The sequence below is a fragment of the Macrotis lagotis genome, chromosome 4 (assembly GCF_037893015.1).
Source record: "Macrotis lagotis isolate mMagLag1 chromosome 4, bilby.v1.9.chrom.fasta, whole genome shotgun sequence".
NCBI classification, from domain to species: Eukaryota; Metazoa; Chordata; class Mammalia; order Peramelemorphia; family Peramelidae; genus Macrotis; species Macrotis lagotis.
In genome coordinates this window covers 245,579,165-245,600,522 of record NC_133661.1, presented here as the reverse complement: position 1 = coordinate 245,600,522, position 21,358 = coordinate 245,579,165, and the positions used below count along the sequence as shown (strand labels likewise).

The window sequence follows — 21,358 nt, the reverse complement described above, 5'->3', positions numbered from 1 at the left end:
GTGAGAATTCTATTAGCCCCCAGGTTAACCCTGTATTAACCCAGATAAAAATAAATTCACTTTAAATACTAAGAACAATGATATACCAAAACTAGTGTCTAGATAGAGAATAAACATAATTCATGAATGAATTAGGTTACACTAACATTTTTATATTTGAAAAATAGTGCGATTTTAAAAAAACATTTGCCTTCACAACTGCCTTTAGTAAGTGATTGATGAGAGGTTTAGCCCTGCTATGAAAATTTAAAAATGTAAAGAAGACCCAAAGGACAATGGTGGAAACAACAAATTCCAATACTTTTACAAATGATGACTAATTCAAGAAGTAGCACAAGAGATATCACCAAGGAAATGTAAAATGGCAAAACAAGGTGGGCATAAATGAGAAAACAAAGTTTAGTAAAGGAATAAGAGATGAACAACCTTAGTATTCTAACTTGTATCCACACATTTCTTTAAATATCCTGCAACTTGCTAAAGTGGTTAATTATGTCAAGAAGTTTTTGAGTTAATTTTCTAGTATTCTCTAAGCATACCATCATGTCATCTGCAAAAAGTGATAGTTTTGTTTCTTCAATGCCCCTTCTAATTCCTTCAATTTCTTTTTCTTCTCTTATTGCTATAGTTGCCATTTTAGTACAATATTGAGTAACTGATGATAATGGGTATCCTTGCTTCACTCCTGATCTTATTGGGAAAGCTTCTTACTCCCATTATAGATAATATTTCCTAAAAATTTAGATTGATACTTAGCATTTTAAGGAAAACTCCATTTATTCCTATGTTTTCTAGTGTTTTTAATAGAAAAAAGTACTGTATTGTGTCAAAAGCTTTTTCAGCATCTTTTGAGATAATTATATGAATTCTATTGGCTTTGTTTATATGGGCACTCATTCAATTTAAAAAAAAAACCTAGGAGAGGAAATGTTGGATGGATCAACTAAAGAAGAACACTGTCACAAACTACACATGATGAGAGAATGTGAAATGATTACCATCTGTACTGATAGAAGAAAAACCTGGAAAAATATGATCACAAATCCTTGAGATACTAAAGTAGTATAATAAAGGCAAAAAACTTCTTAAATAATACTTTTAGTAATAGATGTGAAAACAAACATCTCAATTCTGCCACACACCCTTCCACTGCACATGAGTTTGACAAACCTTTTTCTACATGGGTCTTGATTCCAGCTCTTCTCTCCCGAGCTTTCTGGGCCATTTCTCGAAGTTTCTCCTCATGTTTCTCCTTTTCCTTTTGGGCCATCTTTCTCTCCACTTGAGCCCGCATTTCCACTGCCTCACGAGCCTATTGGTCAAATCATATATTAAACAGTGCAAATGATTACAATTTATTGTTAATGAGAATACCCACACAGCTGGAAGATATCATAGAGGTCTATCTAATCCAATATCATTTTTAGCATGAAGACATTAAAGCCTTTATTAGTTATATGACTTTCCCAATATCAGCTCAGTGGTGCAGAGTGTAAATTCAGCCTTGTTCAAATCCTGGTTTTAGACACTTACTGGATGACCTTGAGCTACTAAGTCAATTTCTTTCAGCCTCAGTTACCTCATTTCCAAAATGAAAGAGATGGACACAATCATCTCTAAAGTTCCTCCAAATTCTAAATCTATGATCCTATAAATTTTGATCATTTGGTTCCAATCTCAGCAGGCTATTCATTGCATCAAACTAAACTGAGTCTTAGAAGACATTCCAACATAAAAGAAGTTAGCAAACTTAGATTCCTACTTCAGTCTCTCACCATAAAACCAAGCAAGATGACTTATGCTAACAAATCAATATTATCCTTGAATTTTTACAATAATACTCTGAAATTAAAATTCCATGAGAAATATGCTATATTTCTGTATTAAGGTACAATGTGATAGACTGGGAACTACTTAACATCTATGAAAATTTGTATGTGGACACAACCCTCATCTTGTCTTCTCAATAGTCTTACTGGGATGCTGTTTTCTTAATACTGTACCCATGCTATACTTCAGAGAACAGAGTCAAAGGACTTGGATTTGAGGCTTACTTTGTTGTTTACTGGCTGTGTGACCTTAGATAAAATAACTTCACCTTTGTGATCCTCTTTTTTCATTTTGTAAAATAGGGGACAATTAAATAGCAATTATTTCTTTCTGGAATTTATATTGATAAGAAATTTTCCTTAATTTATTTTCATGGCACTCAGAAACTACAGTTCCTAAGTAGTCAACTTAATTACAATATGCAAAAAGTAAAATAAAATATCTACTATGTAGTATAAAAGTACCTTGCTTTCTTAAAAGTACTTCAAGAGGAAAATATGCAATCTTAAAAATTTCATCAAGAAATATAGGAGACAAGGGGCATCTAGGTGGTGTAGTGGATAAAGCACTGGCCCTGGAGTCAGGAGTACCTGGGTTCAAATCTGGTCTCAGACACTTAATAATTACCTAGCTGTGTGGCCTTGGGCAAATCACTTAACCCCATTTGCCTTGCAAAAAACAAAAACAAAAACAAAAAACCTAAAAGAAATATAGGAGAGGGCGGCAGCTGGGTGGCACAATAAATAGAACATTGGCCCTGGAGTTAGGAGGACCTGAGTTCAAATTTTGTCTCAGACACTTAATACTTGCTTAGTTGTGTGACCTTGGGCAAGTCACTTAATCCAACTGCCTTGCAAAATAAATAAATAAAATAGGCCAAAGATAAAGACAAAACAACAATAACCAAAAGATAACATTACTTCTAATTCACAACAAAGCTATGGCTCTAAACAAATTAATTAAAAAAAAATCCCAGAAATTTAAGATCTTATGATAGTTAAATTGAGTAAAACAGGTGAAAAGGTAGAATACAGGTTGACAATTTTTTCAAAGTATAGAGTTAAATTAGTATCTCAATTTCTTTTGCTATGCTGAGAGACAGTGTCTAAGCACCAAGTTTGAAAAGTATTAAGGAGAGAAATATGATGGCAGAAGGATACCACTGATTCCTAGACTGTCTTACTAAGTATTCAGCTTTCCTGAATTTAGTTATGAAGTTGCAAAATCAGAAATACCAGGACCAGAGAAAAGAAAATGAAGCTAAGAGGCAAACCTTTCTATCAGCAATATAGAGAGCTTCAGCAAGTTTGGCAAAGTTTTCATTTATATGGACTGTCTGCAGTCCTCTCCCATCAGCAGCCAGACGTTTGTCTAATGGAATAGTATAGCCCTGGTAGGAAAGAAAAGCACTTATTATAATAGGAGAGACTTTTTTGTGATCTTTTAAAATAAATGTAAATTTCTTAACATTCTATGAGTACAATCCATTTTTCTGCATTCTTATAATCATGTCTTACAGAAGTTTCTAATATTTAGTATTTTAAATGTTTTAGAATTTATTTCTCCAAAGAGCACCTGACTCTTGGTAAGTACTATGTACCTTAGCCTAATCTCACTATTTCTATAAAATTACTCCAGTATTCTGGTAATAATATTAAAATCAAGGGACAAAATAGCTGTTCCTTCATCTGAAGAAGCGCCATTATCCAGCAGTATTTATCATGCCAGGCATGATGGTACATGATGGTACATGCCTGCAACCACTAAAGGGAGTAATAGATCACTTGAGCCTGATAAGTGACTAAGACAACTGAATGTCCATACAAAATTTTGGCACCAATATGGGAAGTCCTGGGAGCAGGAGACCAACAAAGCTGTTATGAAGAGACAGAGCAACTTAGCTTGGCATTGCAGCTGCTCAAAGCTCCTGAAGCTGATCAGTAGTGGGACTGAGTCTGAGTGACACTGCATTTCTAGCCTGGGTGAGATAAAGTGATCCAATTAAAAAACAAAAATCTTGTTATGCTACGTAGCAATTTCTTATAGCCAAGGATAACTAGATAATTTAAAATGAAGTATTTTCAAATTTGTATCTCATTTCAACTTAAATATAATTTAAATTGCATATAACTTGGATTGGATTTATTTTTCCATATTATAGACCTCAAACTATTCAAAAGAAATGAAAACAGGCTAACAGTGTATATATGTACTACATAGGCCAGAGTGGCATATTTCACTGGGAATATTAAATGGTCATATTGTCTCATTAGTGCTATGATTTGTTCATGCTAATACGTTCTAGACTTTACGAAGCAATTTATGCCACACACACACACACACACACACACACACACACACACACAGATATATAAAACATGCACATATGTATTGCTAACATATTTATTTACCATTATATATATATTCACTAATTGTCACGAGTTCCTTCGGGTCATAAGAAAGACTAACAAATTTATTCATGTTACTACTTTCCCAAATGAAATTTCATTGTGAACTGAAAAACAGACATAAAGCAAATGATTCTGTTTGTCCTGAGAGAGAGTTGAGCAGTCTTATTTTTTTCCATTAATGTCTATGTCACTGATTAGTAAATTCTAGAAAATTTTACTATTTTTTAAAATTAAAAATGAATATCTATTTTCTCTCCTTTTCATCTTCCATTTCCCATGGAAAAAGAAAAGGAAAACCTCCTGTAACAAATATGCAGTCAAGGAAATATTTTTCCCCAACCTAAAGTTTTTAGAGGTCTTTTACAGCTTATAAAGCTTAATAAAACTATGAAATTTGATTTTAGGAAAATAATAATTACAAATAATAACATAACTTTCTTAGTCTTTCTTATGACCCTGGGGAGCTCTGCAATTAGTGAACATATATAGGGCACAAAGTGTTTTGTCAAGTCTAGGATGTATGAGCATGAACAAATAATAAAAGTTCATGAGAAAATACAGACATTTACTATATCCAAAGAAATATGCCACTCTGTCCTATACAGTATCTTTATCCTGATTTCTTTTGAAAGAAAAACAAAAACAAAAACTGTTATCTGATTCTAATCTCAACACAAGATCTTTTTGGATCTAATAATTAATTTTCAAAAACCTTCTTCTGTGTGCTTTTACTCTGAAAAATTGGCTAATATATCGTATATGATGTTCTTAGTCTGATAACTTGACATTTCCATTACACGTTTAAAAAAAAATCAAACTGTAGAAATTGTGTGTTCCATTCTGAAAATAGTCAGCTAAGTGAGTTCTTCAGATTTAAACTAATGCTATTCAGGCTGAAATTCTTTCATGAAGTTCCACAGTAGGATATAATATTAAGAAACTGATTTTATGACAGCTTAATTACCTTTGCATTTTTCCAGTTTGAAATACAAGGTGGAATTTTCCACTCTTGCTGCTCTTTCACGGTCATCTGAGATGGGGAAAAAGTAAAAAAAAAAAACAAGTTTAAGACATTTTTAGATTTAAAGTTTAGCTAAAAATCTGCATATAATTTTCTCTTCAAAGACAGCTTTCTTGATAAACAATTCCAGTGGGTATATGTGATTTTTGTAATAAGTTGGGGCAGCTAGGTGACTCAGTGGATAGAACACCAGCCCTGGAGTCAGGAGAAGCTGAGTTCAAATGTGGTCTCAGACACTGGATATTTATTAGCTGTGTGATCTAAGGCAAGTCATTTAATCTTCATTGCCTGCAAAAAACTAAAGTAACATTCTTATATAATACCAAGGTTGGACCTAAGAAATAATTGGGAAAATGAAAATCCCTTTTTGCATTGCACAGGTAGAACATCATAGATGTGGAATACAACTCAAGACAGTTGAAAAGATATGTTGATTTATTTCCTTTTCTTTTTAAATATTTATTACATGAGAAGGCTTGCAGAGAAATGAATGGGATATCAAAAAAAAAACAATACTTTTTTTAAAGGTAACTATAAAACCTATTTTAGTAAGCATGATATACTGTGGTCTCACAACTATTTTGAGGAAAAATTTAAACAAAAGGAAAAACTCCCAAAACACAGAAAAGAATTCAAAAAATTTTTTCAGCAATATAACTCAAGTATTATTAATAATAAAAGGTTGTAGCAGGGCATGATTTCTTTCATATTCAAACCCATCCTTTCAGAAGAGTAAATAAAGTAAATAAAATTAAACCTCAGCTATAATATAGAACCCACCAGGATTTAATCCTTCCAGATAGCTGAATTTTCAAGATAGCTAAGTTATCCAATCCATTTTAAACAATAATTTTCAATATCAAGCTAGAAATCTTTCTCAAACCTATCATATATTTTCCTGATTTCTTAGAGAACAACCATGTTTATTGATGATTCGGGGTCACTGTTATGACCATAATTTAGGATCTGTCTACTATGATATAGAGGGATGTCCTCAGGCCCTTTTGAGGCATCATTAGTGAAGGTAAATACTTTCTATTTTCTGTTTTATACAGGAAGAAATAAAGAATCTGGGATGTTACCTCTTCGAGTTTCATAGCTACAGATCATGAGTAAACACCTAAGAATGTAAATAACTAGTACCTTTCGGCTAGGAGAATGCATGACAGGTGCAGGAGGAGAAGGAGGCCCACGAGGAATTTTCTTATTAATTCTAAGAGATGAAACAAAAGTATAATCAATGAATATCTCTCCTATAAATTCTCTTTCAGAATGGACAGAGCATAGGTCTAATAGTTTATCCCCTCAAATTAAGCACTTCTTACTTGAATCTTGGAGGCTCCATTGGATCTTTCTGCATTTCCACCATTCGAATAACTCTTTGTTTAGCTCCAGAATTGAAAGCTACTCCTTGCTGAGATGGTGTGTACCTGAAGAATGTCATTGAAACTAAACATGTAACTAGCTCAGTTTTCAACAGTGAAATGAGTCTTTACTGCAGTAATTTTTAATTTCTCACATTGGTGTTAGAATGCAAATTATATTAACAGTAAAAATAATCAATTATTATTATAATTAGCACTATGCTAGGAGATGGATATACAAAGAAAGGGAAAAATCAGTCCCCTTCCCCTAAGGAGCTTACATTCCATTAAGGGAAAACATGTATACATACATACAAAGATGAAGGTAACTAGCTAAGAAAAAGATAGGAGAAACCTTCTGCAGAAGGTGGGATCTCAGATACAACTTAAAAGGAAGCCTGAGATTCTAACAGGGAAGGAAGGAGAGCATTCCAGGCATGAAGGACAGCCAGGGCAAAGATACAAAAACAAGAGATGGAAGTGTGAGAGGAATACCAAGTAGGCTAATTCTGGACCAGAAAGCACAAAGAGAAGTGAGTATAAGAAGACTGTAGACATGTAGAAAGAACCAGGAAAATTAAAAATTTAAGGGTTTAAAAAAAAAGTCTTATATCTCACCCTGGATGCAACAAAGTTTACTGAGAAGGGTGACATGATTAAGACCTCTTTTTTGGTAAAGATTATTTTGGCATCTGTGTAGACCCAGATGAGTCAAATAGGCAAAGAAGGAATAATGACCTATATATATCAGATTTGCTAGCCATCTTGGGGAAGAGAAATGTGAGGGGAGAGAAAAAAATTTGGAACTCAAAATCTTATTAAAAATGAATGTTGATGGGGCGGCTGGGTGGCGCAGTGGATAAAGCACCAGCCCTGAAGTCAGGAGTACCTGAGTTCAAATCTGGTCTCAGACACTTAATAATTACCTAGCTGTGTGGCCTTGGGCAAGCCACTTAACCCCATTTGCCTTGCAAAAAACCTAACAAAAAAAAAAATGAATGTTGAGGGGCGGCTAGGTGGTGCAGTGGATAGAGCACTGGTCCTGGAGTCAGGAGTACCTGAATTCAAATCCGGCCTCAGACACTTAATAATTACCTAACTGTGTGGCCTTGGGAAAGCCATTTAACCCCATTTGCTTTGCAAAAACCTTTAAAAAAAAAAGATTAAAAAAAATGAATGTTGGGGGCAGCTAGGTGGCACAGTGGATAAAGCACCGACCCTGAAGTCAGGAGGACCTGAGTTCAAAACCAGTCTCAGACACATAATAATTACCTAGTTGTGTGACCTTGGGCAAGTCACTTAATCCTACTGTCTTGCAAAAACTAAAAATAAAAAAATGTTGAAAATTATCTTTACATATATAATTAAAAAAATACTATTTATGGAAGAGAGAGAGAGAGAGAGAGAGAGAGAGAGAAGTGATAAGGGCCTGAACAGTGATGGCTGTAAGAATAGAGTTAAAATAGTGAAGATGATAAGTCTAGGTTGAAAACTGAGATGCCAACCTCAGGTTTAGATTATGGCAACATTAGTAAGAGCACTAAACTGAAACCCAAAGTTAAAACAACTGTAAGTGGGCAACAAAAATGTGCATAACCCTTTGATCCAGCAATACCACTACTGGGTCTATACCCTGAAGAGATGAGGAAAAAGGGTAAAAAAATCACTTGGACAAAAATGTTCATAGCAGCCCTGTTTGTGGTGGCAAAGAATTAGAAATCAAGTAAATGTCCTTCATTTGGGGAATGGCTTAGCAAACTGTGGTATATGTATGTCATGGAACACTATTGTTCTATTAGAAACCAGGAGGAATGGGAATTCAGAGAAGCCTGGAGGGATTTGCATGAACTGATGCTGAGTGAGATGAGCAGAACCAGAAAAACACTGTACACCCTTAACAGCAACATGTGGGTGATGATCAACTTTGATGGACTTGCTTATTCCATCAATGCAATAATCAGGGACAATTTGGGGCCCTCTGCAATGGAGAATACCATCTGTATCCAGAGAAAGAACTGTGGAGTTTGAACAAAGACCAAGGACTGTTACCTTTAATTTAGGGGGGAAAAAAACTGCTATCTTATTGTCTGATCTTGATATCTCTTATACTTTGTTTCTTCCTTAAGGATATAATTTCTCATCACATTCAATTTGGATCAATATATACCATGGAAACAATGTAAAGAGTGGAAAATTGCCTTCTCTGGAGGGTGGGAGGAGGGAAGTAAGATTAGGGGAAAAATTGTAAAACTCAAAATAAATAAAATCTTAAAAAAAAACTGCATTTATTTTTCTATCATACCTTCAATCAAGCAATTTCTTGTTAAAGGGTAATAAAGCACAGTCCTTAAATTCATAAATAACAAGTTAAAAAAAACTATTTTATATTTTAAAGGGAAAAATCCTACAAGATTCCCAGTAAAAAGATTCAATTATTAGTCTTCAGCTTTTCAGAAACTAAATAACAGTATTCTTGCTAACTCTAAATTTTCTTTCAAGTTATCTATATTTCTGATCCTGCCAAGAAAAAAACCTGGTTAAGCACAACACTTAACAAGAGAAAATTTCTACATAACAAATCTGGATCGACTTCCATATCACAAGATAAAGTTCTTAAACAAAAAAAAGTTTGAAAAGTATCCTACATGTTATCAAATAAATAGCAGTTACTATCACTTTAAAATGGCATTCAAAAAGAGTCAATAACTTTAAGACACTTAACCACAAATAATTTTTTTTCCATTTTGGACTTAAGTAGTACACCTAGTTCCTTGAGAGAAATCCTAAATAAAATCACTCATAATGCTGAGGATGATGTTGAAATTTAAAGAGAGAAGATCATTAGTTTGATTCATACCTGATATACTGAGCTGGAGCTAGTTTATCTGCAGCTCGAACTGGCATAGCAGCAGCAACCTTCTGAGATACAGATTTCTCTAGGGCTACCCGTGTCTTTTCCGTAATCTGAAATCAAAACCATGGTTTTAGATGGCTTGAAAATCAACAAGGTCTAAAAACTTTTTAATAATAAGCATGTGCCTCATTACATCAGTGCAACAATCAGGCACAATTTGGGGGTATCTGCGATGGAGAATGCCATCTGCATCCAGAGAAAGAATTGTGGAATTTGAACAAAGACCAAAGACTATTACCTTTAATTTAAAAAAAGACCCATTATCTTATTATGCAATTTTGCTATCTCTTATACTTTATGCTTCATCCTTAAGGATATGATTTCTCTCTCATCACATTCAACTTAGATCAATGAATACCATGGAAATAATGTAAAGACTAACAGACTGCCTTCTGTGGAGAGTGGGGAGAGGGAAAGCAAGATTAGGGGGAAAATTGCAAAATTCAAAATAAATAAAATCTTTCTAAAATAATAACAATAACAATAATAATAAGTATGTACATAAATTTGTACCTCTTTAATGGCTTCTTCATCAGGTCTTTGCAGATCTGGATCATCTGCATTCATAACTTCCTTAGGAACCAGGTCAGTATACTTGCTATAAATGACCTAAAATGGGTTAAACATAACCAGAGTGAGAAAGAGTAAAGAACAAAGAAGGCAACTTCATTAAATTACTTTAGAAGTGAATGTGTCATCTTTGGTATAAAGGCAAATTCAGGACACTCATTCAGCTTCTAAGATTTAAAAAAATATATATACAGGAAAATTTTAAAATATTTTTATAAACTACTTTCTGATAATAAAATTAGAAGCTTTCCCTTGACTCCATGCATTGAAGTTCTTCAAGATCACTTAAGTTGATTACAAAATAAATAATGTCAAGAAACCCCTTACATGTCACTTGCCTTTGTTAGTAACAACCAACAGGTCATTTAGCAATAATTACTCATCATAAAGCTCAGTAGATATTAAGTCAAGTCAGCAAATAATTTTCAAAATTCAATTCCCTCCAAGACAAAATAAAGAAGTTCTAAAGTAACTTCTTTTCTACATATATAAAAAGAGAAGAATCTTCTTTGGAATGAAAATCACAAATGAAGTATTAACTATTAGAAGTTATCAAAATTTCATTGCAGAAAGAATTTTGCCTGTTTTCTTGTCTCCTATCAGCAGCCACCCTGCACCTGAATGAAGGCACAGGGAGGGAAGCTTCTCTCACCTAAAGCTGGCATGAAACCTGGAGCATACAGGCTACAGCTGGGAGATATGGAAGTTGCACTGGAAGTCTTTTCTCCCTATCTAGGTCAACGTGAAACCATAAGCATATGGCTCTGCTGTTGTTTTTATGTACATTATTTCCTGATTTAGTTGAAGGAGCACTATAGATGGAACTGACTTGTTTGTGATCTTCTGAGTTTTGAATGGTTTTAAGCCATAAAAAGTTCATGTCAAAGTTTGCAGTCAGTTGAGCTCAACTGATCAGGTCTCAACCTAGCCTGGATTATGCAAGGCTTTGACAAGTAAGGGATCCATCAACCACTTTTTAAAAAGCAAATATAGTAGGCCAAATGACTTTACAGAAACTGCTTGAAAATGATAAAGAAAATGTACACCCATGATATTGAGATGAAGCATTTGTACTAATATTCTATTATTAATCAAAATATTAATTTTTGAAATTCCTTAAGAATGTTTAAAGACAATATCCTTCTTTCCAAAAATGGAGACCATAATTCATCTATGTAGAATTCATCCTGTGCCCATGTCTTTGTAAATCTTAAAAGCTCTACTAACAAACTCAAAATGCCTTTTCCCAAACATGGGGACTGTCCATTAGTTTTCTCCATCCTCTGTAAATAAGTCACATTTTCGCACTCATGAGTCTCTTTGATATCTGTTATGTTGCTTCTTTGCAATTCTTCACTGGCTGCAACATACTTACACCCACTATGTCTTGTTTTCTTTTGTTAATCATCAACATTAATTCTTTGGAGCAGTATTCCATAACTCATAGATATTTGTTATATAGATGAGTCTTGGAGTGATTAGAAGAACATAGGTCCTAAAGAAATCCATTCCCTTTCTTCCTTCTGTTCTACTGAGGGCCCAGTTCATTGTACAACCACAAAGACATACCCTACCTTCATCAGAATTAGTTCTAAGTATTGTTTTTTGGGAACAATGGGGTTAGGTGACTTGCCCAAGGTCACACAACAAGTAATTATCAAGTGTCTGAAATTGGATTTGAACTGAGGTTCTCCTGACTCCAAGTCCGTGCTTTATTCACTGTAACACCTAGCTACTCACCCTTCCATATATTTTTTATCCAATTGTATATCATAACCTCAATAAGCTTCCTTCATTCAACCTACACTGCTTTTTCCTCTATGTAAAGTAAGACTCCAACTCTTTTGAATAAGTAAGGATATTATTTAGGAGCCTCTAATACTCCAGGATTTAAGGCTATCTTCAACAGGAACAAATGGATGCCTAAAAATCACCTAAAAGGAATCCTTCCATTTGGACTCTGCAGTCAATATTCTCCAGTGAACACTATTGGTGAGAATGTCTTTTTTGTCTTTCTTGAGATTAAGAATGAGTAACTTGCATAAAGTTACTTCATATGCAACGTAATATGTCTTTGTCATTCAAAGATTCATGTAAGATTGACAAATGCCTGGAAAACTTCTTTTTGAAGGAGAGTCAAATTCAATGCTTTTAAAATTTTTTTCTGCCCAGAATAACTCAGGTAGGATCCTCCAGGAATATTATTTTACACTTCATGGCAAATACCCCTCTGGATTTTTTCTTCCTCCTCACAAGCTACTTTGAATTTATAGTCTTCCTCCATTCAAATGTAAGGATCTTAAGGGGCAGGTATTGTCTTGCTTGTCTGTATTTATATACCCGGTGCAGGTAAAACATCAAACACATTGTTGAGTCATTTTTCAATCATGTCTGACTCTTCATGGCTCCTTCTTAAGGTTTTCTCAGCAAAGATACTGGAGAGATTTGCCATTTCCTTCTCTATCTCATTTTACAAATGAAGAACAAGTTAACAGGATTGCCCAGGGTTACACAGCTAGTAAATATCTGAGGCTAGATTTGAACTCAGGAAAATGATTCTTTCTTTTTTTAAGTTCAGTGTTCTAAACATTGTACACCTAGCTGCCCTCACTAGAATACTATATTTATCTGTTTAGTTTCACAATAAGAACAATGTTCTGAATCCATTAATATTCTATTTTCAGTGACTTAATAGTTTTAGATCTAGAGGGGACCTTTTGAGATCATTGAGTCCAAATCTGTCATTTCAAAGATAAGCTAAGGTCCAGAGAAGGGAAGTCAATTGTATGAATCTAAAGATATGGTCTCTTATAAAGATAAGCTCAAAATAAGTATATGATTTAGACACGGAGGGTATACTATAAGCCAATTACAAGAACATAGAATAGTTTACCTGGCAGATCCTATGGATAAGGGAAGAATTTATTACCAAACAAGAAACAGCATTATGGGATTTAAAATGGATAATTTTGATAATATTAAATAAGCAATATTTTGTATAAAATAAAGTCAACTAGAAAGAAAGCAGAAAACTGGGGGAAATTTATTATATCAAGTTTCTTTGACAAAGGCAGTATCTCTCAAATACATAGAGAACTGAGTCATATTTATAATAATCCAAGGCATTTCCCAACTGATAAACGGTCAAAGGATATGAACAGGTAGTTTTCAGATGAAGAAATCAAAGCTACCTATCGTTATAGGGGGAAAAAATGCTCTAAAACGATTGATCAGAGAAATGTAAATTAAAACAACTCTGAACCTCATCTATCAAATGGACTATTATGACAGAAAAGAAAAATGACAAATGTCAGGGAATGTAGGAAAATCGGGACACTACAACATAAACAGATCTAATTATTCTGGAGAGCAATATGGAACTATACCCAAAGAGCTAAAAAAAACTGCATTTAACACATTAAGACCACTACTAGGTCCTTATCTCAAAAAGATTCTTTAAAAAAGCAAAAACAAGGGTGGCTAGGTGGCACAATGGATAGAGCACTGGCCCTGGAGTCAGAAGTACCTGAGTTCAAATCTGACCTCAGACACTTAATAATCACCTGTGTGGTCTTGGACAAGTCACTTAACCCCACTTGCAAAAAAAAATCAAACTAAAAAAAAGAGGAGAAAAGAAAACAGATCAACATGTACAAAAATATGTACAGCAGCTCTATTTGGGTTGGCAAAGAATTGAAAACTGAGGGTATGCTCACTGGAGAATGGCCAAACAAATTGTAGAATATGACTGTGATAGTATACTATTGAGCTATAAGAAATGATGAGCAGTATTTTTTTTAGAAAAGCTGGAAAGACTACATGAACTGATACCATGCAAAGATAATCTTTACCAAATTGCTTTCCTTCTCAATGATAGGAGATAGGAGGAAGGATGGGAGAAAATTTGGAATTCAAAATGTTAAAATATAAATGTTAAAATTTCTTTATGTAATTGAGAAATGTATTAAAATTAAAAAAGATGTAGTGTCTTAGATTTCATTTGCAAAAGGCTGAGTTGTGTTTGTTTCTCAAGCATTCCTAAGGATGCCCTTGATGCATGTAGAAATTATTCTCATAAGGGTGTTGTAGATGTAAGAAAATTGGCATGTCAGAAATACTGATATTAAATAATAATAAAGTCTCAATTTTTTTGCAAGGTTTTGATACCTTCCTGAGGTTAAGTCTCTTACTCTAGCACATACCTCCCTTTACATACACTTGGGGCTAGTGCAACTCCCTTACTTGGATTCCTTCAGGACAATTTCCTACTTCCTTATATAGCATAGACAGGACTGAAAAATATGGTTCCACTGTCACTGAAGTAGAAGAATTTGGTGTAAAAATCTTTACAAATTAAGAAATCATGAGCAGTTGGGACTTCAGAAAAGCCTGGCAAAACTTGTATGAACTAATGATAAGTGAAGTGAGCAGAACCAGGAGAACACTGTACACATTAATAGCAACATTTTGAGATGATCAGCTATGATAGATTTAGCTTTTCTCAGCAGCTCAGGGATCAAGGAAAATACTAAAAAACCTGTGATGAAAAATGCCATTCACTTGCTCACTTCATCAGTGCAACAATCAGGGACAATTTGGGGCTGTCTGCAATGGAGAATACCATCTGTATCCAGATAAAGAACCATGGAATTTGAACAAAGTTCAAGGACTATTCCCTTTAATTTAGGAAAAAAACCCTGCTATCTTATTGTCTGATCTTGTTATCTCTTATACTTTATGTTTCTTCCTTAAGGATATGATTTCTCTCTCATCACACTTAATTTGGATGTACAACATGGAAACAATGTAAAGACTGACAAATTGCTTTCTGTGGGGGAAGAGGGAAGTAAGATTGGGGGGAAAATTGTAAAACTCAAAATAAATAAAATCTTTAATTAAAAAAATAAATAAAAATAAACTTAGTTTACTGCCAAAAAAAAAAAAAAAAAGAAAACAGGTTTCTCAATCCCTATAATCCTGCTTTTTTTATTCCCTCCATTGTATATTAGCTTTGGAGAAACCAAGGTTCTGGGTCTTTGGCTATTGAGAGCCTTGGTAAATAAATCATTTGTCTGATGTTAAAAAAAAGAAAAAAGAAAAATGCCATTCACATCCAGAGGAAAAAACTACGGAGTTCTGAATGTAAAGCAATGCATACTATCTTCACTTTTTAAAACTTATTTTGTTTCTTCTCTTTTTCAAGTGTTTTTCACCTTTAGTTTTAATTCCTCTTTCCGAGCATAACTAATATGGAAATATGTTAAAAATGAAAAGTACGTGTACAACCTTTTATCAGATTACTCCCTGTGATAGAGGAGGGGGAAGGGAGAGTGGTAGAAAAAAGTGAACTCAGAGGCTTACAAAAAGATAAATGCTGAAAACTATCTTTACGTGCAATTAGAAAAATCAAAATTAAAGTAAAAAAATCTTTTACAGATTTTTTCAGTTTGAAGTTTTTAAAATCTTCCTTCCAGTCTCATACTTTGATGTTCTCTGGATGACTTTCTGCTGAACTGGGTTTCTTGCAAAGTTTTCTTCTATTCAATTGTTCCCCCTCCACTGCTTCTTCTTGTTTTGAAGTGATACTGGCTCATGATTTTCTACAATGTTTTCCAGTAAGATAATATAGATGAATTTACCTGACAAACCAGCGCTTTCATTAACTAACATCTCCCTCCATTTAAGATGATGAGGTATATGTTGAATAAGGGAACTTTCAGGCTTTCTTGGTTTCTTTGCTATAATGAATGATTTCCACTGGATGAATTTTCTTCGGAACTAGTGACAGTCAGTACTGATATCTGTTCATCTAGTCATTTTCCATTTGGCATCCATCTGTTTAGTTAAATCAAACTCAAGTTGTCTTAATTGCATACCACAGTTTCAGTTTTATTCTTCTAATTTAGTGTTGCTTTTATAACACAATTTTTTAATTACCTAGGCTTACTACAGGATAAAGACTGACTTGTAGACATTAACTGATGCTATATCAAATACCAGACCTACATGAATTTACTGTTTTATATATAGCTGATCCATGCTAAAGGAAAATATGAAGGAATGGAAACACATTTATTAAGCTCTTACTATGAGGAAAACACACTGGGAATATATAAATAGAAAGTCAAAGTTACTGCCCTTAAGGCACCTTTAGGTTATACAAAATTATGTATACAAACACTGTATAAATGACAATATTATGTATATGTACACTATATAAATGACAGATGAAATAATTTGAAATCTAGACAGGTTAACTTAGTTGGAATATGGTATGAGGCAAAGAATCCCTAAACAAATCAGTTTCCTACTGTTTCATGGTCAGACCTTATTTCTAGTTCTTCATTTCCCCAATGACAAAAGGACCAATTTAAGGTGGGAAGAATGGTATAACCCAAACTACTATTGTAAAAACTCAGAATTCAGGGGTGGCTAGGTGGCACAGTAGATAGAGCACCAGCCATGGAGTCAGGAGTACCTGAGTTCAAATCTAGCTTCAAACACTTAATAATTACCTAGCTGCGTGGCCTTGGGCAAGCCACTTAACCCCATTGCCTTGCAAAAAAAAAAAAGAAACTAAAAAAACACCCCCAAAAACCTAGCTGCTTGACTATCCTGTTAAGCAAGAAAGTACTTTATCACCAAATAGTATACATATAACACCCACCTAGAAAACATTAAGAACCATTTAGAGTTTAGTATTTTTAAGCAGCAATCACTGAAGGGAAAAAATTCTAAGGGCTCTTAGTAACTGTGTCTAACCCCAAATTTAACTGAAGCCTCTATACTAATTTAGCATACAAAAGTCATTTATAACTCTTATTCTGGTATTTCTAAAGTCAATAATCCCTTAAGCAAGCATCAATAAGATTCTTACAAAGCTAAGTGAAAGTGGTTGTAGAATAGAATTCTATTATGGCAGAAAAACTCAAAATTTTACTTTTAAAGTATCAAATGTGCTAGAGAGCTCAGAAAATCCAGAAGACAGAGAGCCAGGGAGGTATCTGAACAATACAATATACCCTTATAAGATGCCAAGGGTACAAATGAGCTCTGAGAAGAAGATAAATCCATAACTCATTATTGCTAAACAGATATTTATTATGTGAAAACTGGCAAAGGATCAGATGTCAACAGTGATTAAATCTAGTATTTTATCACAAATGGGGTAAAACTACATCTTCAAGTTTAACTGGACATCAAGTTTGTTAGATTAAACAACAAAAAAGTAATGACATAAACATTTACTCAGGGTCACTTCAGATAAGACAAATATTTTCTCTGGAAATACATTGCACTGTTTTCTGGAATACTGTACAATCAGTTACTAAAAGATATCACATTTCCTAGGCTTTGATAATTTCAGAAGAAAAAACACAAAAGAATTTCATTTTGAGATTCATCACTGAAGCAAAACTGTTAAAAGTTCTAAAATGATTTGCACCAGTAAGTTTTTCTTTCTGGATTCTGTATATAACAACAAGGAAATTATATGAATGATCATTTATACCATATGAAGAGACATTCTTCTTAATGTTTCTGGCATTCTCCTTTTGGAAGGGACTGCAGATTGAAGTAATCGATCAACATTTATTAAAGCACCTACCATGTGTCAGATCCTGTGCTAAAGACTAGGGATACAAAAAGAGACAAAAAGACAGTACTTGCCTTCAAGGATCAAATGGAGGAGACAACATGAAAACAAACCTACATAAAGTTATATACAGAAAAAAATAGGGAAAAAATCAAGAGGGAAGGCACTAGAATGAAGGTTTCCCATAGAAGGGAACTTAAAGAAAGTCAGGGAAGTGAGTAATCAGAACAGAGAAGACAGAGAAAATGCTCAGAACTAAGAAATGGAATATCTCATTCATGGAATTAGAAGATCAGCATCACTGGATCAAGAAGTACATGCTAGGAAATAGAACAAGACTAGGTTATGAAGGGCTTTGAATACTACCAAACAGAGCATTTTCTATTTGGTCCTGGAGGCAATAAAAATCTATTGGAGTTTACTGAATGGAGGAGGGGCAGCACAATTACACAGGAGTGGAGAGAAACTTGAGGGAGGCACTCACTCACCAGCAGGCTTAAATTTCATCTGGAATAAAACTTCAATCTAAGACTGGAGTATTAACATCTTCTATTCTTATTCTTTCATACTTTATATTTCACTGAAAATTATCGAGTACTTCTAAATCAGTACCCTCTATAGTGCCTTGATTTGTAGTGTCTAGAATAGGGAGAATAACTAGTGTTCTAAACAACACAATGAGACTCCTTAGTATCTATGCACAGTAATCTTCCATCTACCCATAATCCATATAACCAGAAAAGTTTAAAAAATAAAAATTCACCTTATTTACTTTATTATTATTCCTATTTTACAAAAAATGATTTTCAAAATGATGGTCCCAAGGTATCAAAAAATCCTGAATAAAGTATTAGATTTTGTATATTTTAATGTATTTTACTATATTCTAATTCTTTCAAATTTGTTAATAGTTATGATGTATACACACACACATACATACACATAAAGTAGCTTTAAGTACTACAATACTCAGAGGTTAATTAACCATTATGAATAAATCACTACTCTCTCAAAGGATTTCCTTGGGTTTCTTAGATCAGAGATGATAAAGTTTTATTAAAGCTTAAAGGGAAAAACCTTTTAGTGACATATTTATCCACATAAAATGATATGTTTTATATCTTGAGACTGATAATTATAAAGTTTTATTATCTTTTATATTCGTGGTAGTCTAATTGTAATCTCTTCCAAGATTAAGCAAATTTAATAAAGTAGCAGATTTTACTCCAGCATTCTTTACTATTACTCCATTTGCTCTAAACAATTATGAGCTGTAATAAGTTATGTGACACTTCTTTAAATGAGTGGCAATGTAGCCAAAATTAAAACTTGACTTAAAGTTTAAGCATGTGAATCTTTTGGCTAGTTCTTATCCATTATTGAAGATCATGCATGCCCCAACAAACTCTTCCACCAACAATCAGTCCCTAGCTGAAGTTCTAACTGAAGAAAAGGTCTTGAATGCCATTAGGTTCCTTTCAAGGGGGGCAAAGCACTTGGTGCTGATTCCTTTTAAGCTGAGCTCTATACAAGGTGGGAAGTGGGGGGGTCCATGGCTCATTCAAAAGTTGAATGAAATTTTCCAGGTAATCCCCCAAGAGGTAATCCCCCAAGTATTCAAGGATACTTCTACTGTCCACCTCTATAACAATAAAGGGAATAGATTGTCCTGAGACAGTCACAGGGTATTTCTTTTAGTCACTGCTGCTAAGATTCTTGCCAGATCCTTCTCAATAGGCTGATCCTTCACCTAAAAGATGATCACCTCCCTGAGGGCCACTGCGATTTCAGAAAGGATCCAGGAATTGTTGATATTATGTTTGTTTCCTGCCCAACAACTCCAGGAAAAATGCCAGGAACAGAACAGAAGACTGTATACAACATTTGTAGATCTGACCAAAGTCTTTGATACTGCCATGTGAATCTTGTTATCATAATTTAATTACAGCTCATGATTTGGTCTACATTATTAAAATCCAAGAAATAAGGATGTTTCACAACAATTCTATTTTAAAAACAAAAAGGATCACTAACCTAAGAAATAGTTAGAATACAGTTTTGAAATAGTCTCTAGAAATTCAAGTATTTATATTTTAACCTTAATAGAATAACCTTAACCTTAATAGAATAAAAGTCTACTAACAGTTCAACCAAAATTATTATATTTTATTGCCCAATTTGCTGTTTCTCCCCACTAGAAAAAGGATATGGCAGCACAATTACCATCTCAAGAGTGGGAGTGATACTTGAAGCTGGAGCTACTTATCCTCAACTCAGGGTAGCAACAGCAACATTAAATCTTAAAGTATGCAACTGCACAGAAGGAGCAATAGAGATATTGTGGCAAGTGTGCAGGAAGAGAAAGATGCCTGTTATTTTGAAAAACAGGTCAAGTTTATGGCAGAGAGTTACTTCTCTAACTGATGCCAATACTACATTCAACAATTAAGAAGGTGTTAAGTTATTCTGCCATGACTTACAGCTTTTAAGCAATCATTTCTCATCTGCATACATGGAAAAGGTTAGATTAGGCTTAAAATTGAATTTATCAGCTAAACTGGGAGTGATTAATTTTTGCAATAGGTCTTCTTTCCTGATTCCATGATTCCATGGCAAATGCCTGGAAGCTTTAATAACTCTACCCAAATGAACTAGCGAAGGACAACTTGATATGTCTGTCCTGGAAATCTGAATTATTAATATATCAAAAAGCTAACCCAAGGAGACAGCTAGGTGGCACAGTGGATAGAGCGCCAGACCTGGAGTCAGGAGTACCTGAATTCAAATCTGGCCTCAGACACTTAATAATTACCTAGTTGTGTGGCCTTGGGCAAGTCACTTAATTCCATTTGCCTTGCTAAAAAAAAAAAAACCTAAAAAAAATTAACCCAAAACTTTTCTTCATTTTTATCATTGAACTTCAATACAAAAAAGATTGCTACAAATTGATCTTTCTTCAATTGCCTCCAAACTGTATAAATGGGATGAAAGTAACATGTTACATTTCTGCTTTTAAAAAAAATCATAGATTAAAAAAATCATATGGCAAGAGCATGTCTAGTTAATATTTTCTCATTTTCCAAACCCCTCCTACCATCATCACTTGAGGTTATTCATGGAGACTGCAGGGTTACTTGTTAGATTCTTGTTCAAACATCAATTGGACTCTATGGTCATGTCCAACTCTGAGATTGTGTAAGATTATTTATGAAAATACTGGATTACCTTGTCCTTTGACTGTCCCTGTCGAGCAATGGCATCATATTTAATTTTTCCCTCTGCATCCACCTGAATGGCCAATGCATTGGACATTTTCTTTTTTCTTCCCATATCCAATGGATATTGGGCCACATGTATTTCTGGAAAGGCACCTCCATCTCCAAAATCCTGTACAGCAAAAAAAAAGGTAGGGGGGGGAAAAACAAGAATATTCATTATGATTCCCAAATTTAGGATAAATGTGGAGAGCTAAGAAACTTAGCAGGTTTTCAGAACAATGCTGGGAGACCAAGGTACACAGTATTTTCCATAATAAATTTGCCACAAATCAGCTGCCATGTGAAAATAATATCACTTGCTAAATTATAATATTCCAGAAAAGCTGTTAAAAAAAAAAAGAGACAAAAGCAAAAACAAGATAAATGAAGCTTTCCA

At 34.0% G+C, this 21,358-nt stretch overlaps 1 protein-coding gene across 1 annotated transcript in view; it reads right to left on the bottom strand.

Moving 5' to 3' along the window:
* The window catches only part of SNW1 (SNW domain containing 1), a 41,316-nt gene that overhangs the window by 9,394 nt on the left and 10,564 nt on the right, over nt 1–21,358 (bottom strand). Inside the window, exons 3-10 of the mRNA XM_074235627.1 lie at nt 20,930–21,091; nt 10,054–10,149; nt 9,484–9,590; nt 6,588–6,692; nt 6,406–6,475; nt 5,206–5,271; nt 3,104–3,220; nt 1,171–1,312 (exon numbers count right to left, since the gene is read on the bottom strand). Of these exons, the coding sequence (XP_074091728.1) occupies nt 1,171–1,312; nt 3,104–3,220; nt 5,206–5,271; nt 6,406–6,475; nt 6,588–6,692; nt 9,484–9,590; nt 10,054–10,149; nt 20,930–21,091 (865 nt within the window). The remainder of the gene's footprint in view (nt 1–1,170; nt 1,313–3,103; nt 3,221–5,205; nt 5,272–6,405; nt 6,476–6,587; nt 6,693–9,483; nt 9,591–10,053; nt 10,150–20,929; nt 21,092–21,358) is intronic.